The 7,514-nt window shown below is 32.9% G+C and overlaps 1 protein-coding gene across 1 annotated transcript; it reads right to left on the reverse strand.

Annotated features, from left to right (window-relative positions):
- Positions 1–3,643: 3,643 nt before the first annotated feature.
- On the reverse strand, positions 3,644–3,949 carry LOC131018851 (uncharacterized). The gene has a single exon (XM_057947550.1). It carries the CDS (start codon positions 3,947–3,949, stop codon positions 3,644–3,646), a length of 306 nt encoding a protein of 101 aa, XP_057803533.1.
- Positions 3,950–7,514: the final 3,565 nt, after the last annotated feature.

Genomic DNA, 7,514 nt, shown 5'->3' on the forward strand with positions numbered 1-7,514 from the left:
GATGTAAAAATTTAAAAATGATAATAAAAAAATTGCATCTTTATATCTCAAAGACTTGTATATTAGTTACTTATATAAGTCCATGTCAAAAAAAAAAAGTTATTATGTAAGCCGATGTTGAAATTTTACTTATTTTAGTGTATTTATTTATTACAAATATAATATTGTCAAGAGAAATATATTAATCGATGGGCTAGCCCGAAACTTGAATATTTAGGGTTAGAGTTGGAATTCTAACCCGAATTTTTTTTCAACCCGATTAGCCTACACCCGAATAGCCCATAACCCAATATGGCTAGCCCGAAATTCGATGGATTGACCTGATTGACATCCCTAACCTCTATAATATAGAACAGATGCAAATGCTAAACTTTGGATATTAACTGAATTTGAGCTCGAGTATATAGATCTTGTATGATCCCATAAAGTTTGTATAAAAAATGTCATACGTCTATTTTCCAGTCTTTGATATCATGATGTGGCTCGTCGGATGCCATCGTATAATTTATATTATACTATTTTAAATGACATAACACAAAATGATGTCATTTTGTGTCGTATACTACAAGAAATTGGGTTTTTACCCACACATAATTACCCACACATAATAATGTGTGGTAATTTAGCCACACATACTTTCAAAATGTGTAGGTAATGCACACAAAAAAAAATTCATTAGTTATTGATATTTAAAATGCGTGGCAAAAACATTTTTGTGACATTTATTATTTTACGGTTATTTTTATTTTTTATTTATGTGTAATAACATTTGTTTTTGAATTAGTTTTGCCAACGTGGCAAACTAATAAAAGTTATTACCCACACATAACTATAATTTATCTATGTGTGGGTAATGATTTTTTATCAGTATTTATTCTTGACACGTAAGAAACGTGGGAAAATATTTTTAGCCACATTTATATTTTGTCTTTAATTAATTATTTATGTAAATCTTAATTGATGTTTTACCCACACATAATTATCCACACATATTTTGAAAAATGTGTAGGTGAATCAATTACCCACACATAATTATAATTTATCCAAATTCTTGGATACGTATCATTTAAAAAATGACATTGTTTTATACCATGTCAATTGATTCAAATCGTGTTGAAGCTCAATTTATCAAACGTCGACATGATACGTAGTTTTGTGCCATGTCATTTACAAATATGATATTCACCCTTTATTTAATTTAAATATTATCTCTCATTTGTCTTTACACCTTATAAATAATTAATAAATGAAAAATTTATTAATTTTTTGATAAAATTAAGTTATTAATTTTTAATTTTTAAACATATGCATTTCAATGTATGATGATATTTATATGTACAATTTAGTGAATATGTGATACATACCCTATTTGTTTATATAATAGTTAGTTGTTGTTATTTTCATTTATTTAGTTAACTGATTTTATAGAATATTTATCTTTTTTTAAAAAGACTTTCAAATATATATCAAATAGATTTTGAATAATTTAATTTAATTAATTAATATTCTTCCAAATAAATATTATATATAATTTATACCTTTAAAATTAAATATGTAATAAGAATATAATAAGTAATATATATTTTATGTCCAATATATACACGTTTTATATTAGCATAGATTCTTAGAATCTTAGTTCTTTTGTGCTCCTTGTCCATTGGGTTGTTCTTTTTATTTTTTTTTTGACGAAAGAGAGAGATTTTATTAACCACACGAACATGAAACATGGAGATGACCCTCCATAAACGACGGGGGTTCATTCCAAACATGTGACGTAGAAATATCTCTCGCAGCTTTGACTAAGCAGTGTGCTATAGCGTTTCTAGAACGACGAACATTGCAAACTTGGACACCCGGCATGATCGAAAGCTCACATCGACAATAATCGGCAAGGACGCCTCGCTCATTGATAAAGCCCGCGGCTCCCTTCAAAACAACATCACAAGCTATCTTACTATCGCAATCAATCCAACCATGCACATACCCAAGGGACTTAAGCCAAGACAACGCCTCCTTTATGCCCATGAGCTCACCTTCCGCAACGTCCCTACTCCCCGGCACCTTCATCGACTTTCCTATCACGAACTCACCTGCATGGTCTCGCACCACCATGCCAATGCCCATAGACTTGTCATGCTCAAAAAACGTAGCATCCACACCGCATCTCACCCATCCCACCTGGATAGCGTGCCAACCAAGTTGGTGGCGCCACACGAGTTACTGGTCGGTGGCGCCACAGCAGCCGAAGGTGCCGAAGAGTGGAAGCTCCGAGCCAAAAGCCAATCTTCACGGCAGCTAAGAGCAAGAGCAGCGGTGCGACTGGGAATCGGAATGACATTCTCCCACACAGCCTTATTTCTATCTTTCCAAATATGCCATAACACCATGCATGTAGTCAGTAGTCTCTGTAGAGCATATATGCGCCAGTAGTCTCTAAAATATTATTTTTATATTACGCATGTACTTAACGATAAAAAATTAGTTTAAATAAATTTTAAAAAAATAAGTAAAATTATGATAATGTTGTTAAAATCTGTATTCTCTTATTTTTGATCTTCTTTGGTTTAGTTTTCAGAGAACGAAAAGGAATGAAGTTGTATTTTAAAGTTCTTTGGACTAAAATGCGGACCGATAATTATTTTGTCCCTTCGATTTGTAGACGTTCAGATAGACAAATTAATATATATATATATATATATATATATATATATATATACGCAAATTCTTGGGTGAGGTTGACCTCACCCTATGAGACGGGTCGGGTCGGGTCGGAGCGCGGGTTTGACGGGTCGGGTGGGTTTTGGGCGCGGGTCTGGGATACCAGAAATAAAGTACACATTCTCATTAATAAAAGTAACAATTATTGTGAACAAATGTAATACTTTAGAAACATTACATTTCATCATATCAATAGTTACTTTTCCTCAAGACAATGATTATTTGAATTATTATTTGAATTATTTCATCATATCAATAGTTACTTTTCCTCAAGACAATAATTACTTGAATTATTATTTAATTTTTTTTCTATATTCTATTTATTTTCTCCGTTATTCAAAGTAATTGTTATTATAATGAAAAGTAATTATTGATATGCAGAAATGTAATGTTTTGAAATTATTACATTTGTTCACAATAATTGTTACTTTTATTAATGATAATGTGTACTTTATCCCAAACCCGCGTCCGACCCGCGCCCCGACCCGACCCGACCCGTCTCACCCCATGAGGTTGACCTCACCCAAGACCAACTCATATATATATATATATATATATATATATATATATATATAAAATAAGTTCGAATGTGTATTAATTGTGATTCATAATGTTAAAAATGAGAAATGATCAAAGATAAATAAGTCGCGTTTAATGCATATATGAGTTCAATTTGTGTTAAAATCGATCAATAAAAGGAAATTAATCCAACAAAATATTAAAACAATAGTAATGCGTTGCCTTGGGTTGGATTCAATATTGGTGTTTGATCATCAACAAATGTGTATCACGATCAGCGAGGAATCATGTTCAAATTCCACAATTGTCTGATCAAAATACGTACACAAATATATATGATTAATAAAGGGAAGAAATTAAAATGATTGATATATCGATTACCCTTAATCCTTGTTGATCATATATACTATACGGAGAAACTAGAGCGGCGTTGTTGGGCGGCGGAGACAGACATGGAGGCATTTCTGGTGGCGTCGGGGCCGGGGCCGGGGCGGAGGAGGCAGTGCTTGAGGCAGGAATAAATGTAGGTCAAGAGCCAGAAGAGCCAGGTGGAGCAGATTAGGGCTAGGGCGGCAACGGGCTGCCACGGCCGAGACAGGCCCGGAAAGAAGACGTAGAAGACGAGGAGAAGGCCGCCGACGCTCACGCACAGGCAGAAGAAGGTGTAGATCAATGGGATTATCAAACTTCTTTCCCTTTCATCTGCATCCATTAATGTTAATGTTTTTTTTCTTCCTTCAATTCAATATATATTCCTCCCTCTCTCCTCTCCTCTCCTCTCCCTCCCTCTGTCTGTCTGTCTCAGCTCTTTTAGATTAAATGATTAAGGAGGATTTTCTTCTCTCCGATCCTCTTGATTTCTCTCTCATACACCAACGAAATATTGATGAAAGAAAGACAGATTCAACAACGGAAGGCGTTGAAAGAGAACGGTAGTTCTAACTTTGCCAAAATTAATTGAATTTCTCATTTTATAACTATGCTCTCTGCCTCACTTTCGCCCTTTTATCATTCAAAAATTTCAGATATTTGTAGCATGCTGCATGCCTATTACATTTTGGACATGTTTTATAAATCGTTTCAATAATAATCTATTTTTTTTTTAATTTAGACCAAAATCCAAATATTTATAATGACTGAAAAGTAACATGACGTGCATGTTGTTTTGTGGCGAGGTAAGGCTTAATTGCTAAAAATATCAAAGTTTGACCCGACTTTGGATTTGGACATTTTTATAAATCTTAGTAATATTAACCTAATTTTTATTATTAGGGTGTGTTTACTTTGAAATAAAAGGAAGGGATAAGCTCCTTCTACTATTGCATACCTCGTTTACTTTGACGTAATAAAAATTTCAAATAGACGATATAAAATTTTGGGCAATACATTTTCCTTTGGGAAATATATAAATTTATACCTAGGGCAGGATGCTATAATTTTTATACGTAATTATATAAATATATTATCATTTAAAAAAAACAAGATATATAAAATATAGTCTCAAGCGATATATATAAATTTATACCTCATTATCTTATCCCACTATTTAGAAGGATAATTTATTTTTTCCGTAGATTTTAGATTTTGGCCGTAGATATAGTGATTCTATGGTATATAAGTCATCTCATTTCTCAGGAAGGTGTATTCTCTGTTGGCGAATTTGTTGATTTTAACTTGCTAGTTTTCCTATTCATGTGTGGCTAGTAGATGTATGATTGTTTTTGAAGATGTTTTGATTATTTAATCTAGACATTCTTTTTATATATGTTCTAATTTCATAGTTTGCTTAATTGTTTGATAATCAATTTTGCATAGTTGATTATATGGGTTTGAGATACCGCGAGATGATAACTAATGTTTGAATTATAGTTGCAACATGTGTTTCAGTATTGGTTAGGAAGACTTATGTCACACTTTAATTTCCAAATGCATAGTTGATCATATGGGTTAAGATATGGAAATGATAACTAATGCTTGAATTATAGTTGCAACATGTATTTCAGTATTGGCTAGGAAGACTTATGTCACACCTTAATTTCCAAATAGATATAAGAAACGGGAAAGTAACGGGAAAATCTCCTTGACTTAGATAAGTAAGACAATATACTCTTTAAATGTGTATGTGGTGACTAAGCGGTAGAGTGGTTAATGCCTAAGATCAACACAAAATCTTCTATACACGGTACATCCGGGTCGTACTCGACCAGAATCCTGATCCAAATCTGACATATTTGTAATGAGACAATATTTGTAATGGGACGGGAGGAGTAACTTATAATGTTTTAAAATTAAAATCACTTCTAAGCAATATTAGTTTGTTATTTATCAAATTCATAAATTGGGTAATTATAAATTTATGAGATTTCTAAGCATGTGAAAGCATTTGTAATAATATTAGCTTTTTTTTTTTTTTTTTGATTTGCGGTGTGGTTTGAATCCTAGACCTCATTATTCACATATAAGAGTTTGCATCGCTTGGTGTCTCCTTAGTTTATCATTGATCAAATTCATAAATCGGGTATTTTGTTTTATTTTTTTGAGACTTTTAAGCTTGTGATAGCATTTTTAATAATATTAGCTTGTTATTGATCAATAATTACCTAATTTATGAATTTGCAAATTCATAAATTGGGCAATTATTACTTTCTAAGATAATAATTTTAAAGAAAATCTTAATTGATTATTATTTTATCATAATCAAAAGTACTCACATCGTAAACTAATACTTAATTATCTGTATTTACTTATTTAGACATATATAGTTGAATTTATTATGATATTTAATCTCTAAATTATTCAAATTCAAAGTAAAGCATAATTAGTTATAATTAATTAAACAAACTTATTACTTAATTACATTAAAACATAGTCCGACTCATAGTAAGAGGGTTATGAATCCATTTTACTCCCTATATATAGCCATTTAATTCAAACAAATAATTATAAATTTACTGTTTTATCCTATAATATATAGCCCAAATTAGGTAGTAAATGGGTGATTCTATATAAACACTATAAGAAAGTAGAAGTTGGAACGAAAAAGGGGAATTCGCTTCTTTATCTTGTTGTTGTTTAAGAAGATGCATCCATCAAATTAGGCGAAGAACTTGTTACTCAAAATTCTGAAACCCTGCGAGTCCGTTGCCATCATAAAAACGTTCCACCAAACCATCCGTAGCAAAGGCCATTGATGCACCAAACGTAGCAACGCAAATCACTTGTACTGTCACTTCAACCATTTTCCTTCAATTTTAAGCTATACTATTTGTTAAAACTTAATTTAAAGTTAGAGGGGTAAAATAATAAATTAACTAATATTTTTATTATTTTCAAAATATATGGACTATAACAACTAAAATGATATCTCAGCCCATTATAAATTTCTAAAGGCCCAACTAAATTCTTTTAATCATTAGCCCAACAGAAAAAATATTGCAATCTCTCAACTACGTGTGATTTTTTTTAATAAATTACATAAGTTTTTTTTTTATCAGAAAAGAGGAATTTTTATAGAAAAGAAAGCGGTACTAGAAGTACCAACAACAAAGATCAAGGTGCAGACTAGATCAACTAGTCATCCAACAGCAAAGTTACAAAAAAGCACAATGCAAGTCACCTTCTCAGTCATCCAAGCGGAAAAACTGAGCTCGTAATTGGAAAGGTTAAAAATCTTGTTCCAACTCCACAATCTAACTTTGATGTCGCGTAACACACTCTGAATATCCCATGGTTTTCCCTCGAATCGGCTATCATTCCGGCTCTTCCACAGTATCCAGATAACACACATCCAAAGTGCTACAAGAAATTTTCGGCTCTTAGACTTCCCCATGTTGACGAAAGCTTTGAAGTGTTCTTCGACATCACTTGGCCAAGGGCCATTGATCCCCAGCCAGTTCAAAATACCGTTCCAGAGCGCCGTCGTCTTCGGGCATTCCAGAAACAAGTGATTAATAGTCTCGGCTTTATGGCAACATGCATTACACATGCTCTCTTCTTCTCCGAGGTGGATGTTCCTTCTTCTAAGGTTGTCGCACGTTGGGAGTCTTTTCCTCAGAATTCTCCAGGTGACTAATCTTGCTTTCTGTGGGGCCGGTGTGTCCCACACGTGTTCCATCATCTCTTTGTCGAAGCTCACTTGTGAACCCGGGATCCTTGAGCTTTTGATTAAATCATAAGCTGACTTAGAAGAGAATGAGCCCTCTTTTGTAGCATTCCAACGCCAATAGTCTTCAGTACCTGCGTTCAAAGTAACAGAGGAGATAGCAGCCAACAGATCA

This window comes from Salvia miltiorrhiza, chromosome 3 (assembly GCF_028751815.1).
Source record: "Salvia miltiorrhiza cultivar Shanhuang (shh) chromosome 3, IMPLAD_Smil_shh, whole genome shotgun sequence".
Classification (NCBI taxonomy): domain Eukaryota; kingdom Viridiplantae; phylum Streptophyta; class Magnoliopsida; order Lamiales; family Lamiaceae; genus Salvia; species Salvia miltiorrhiza.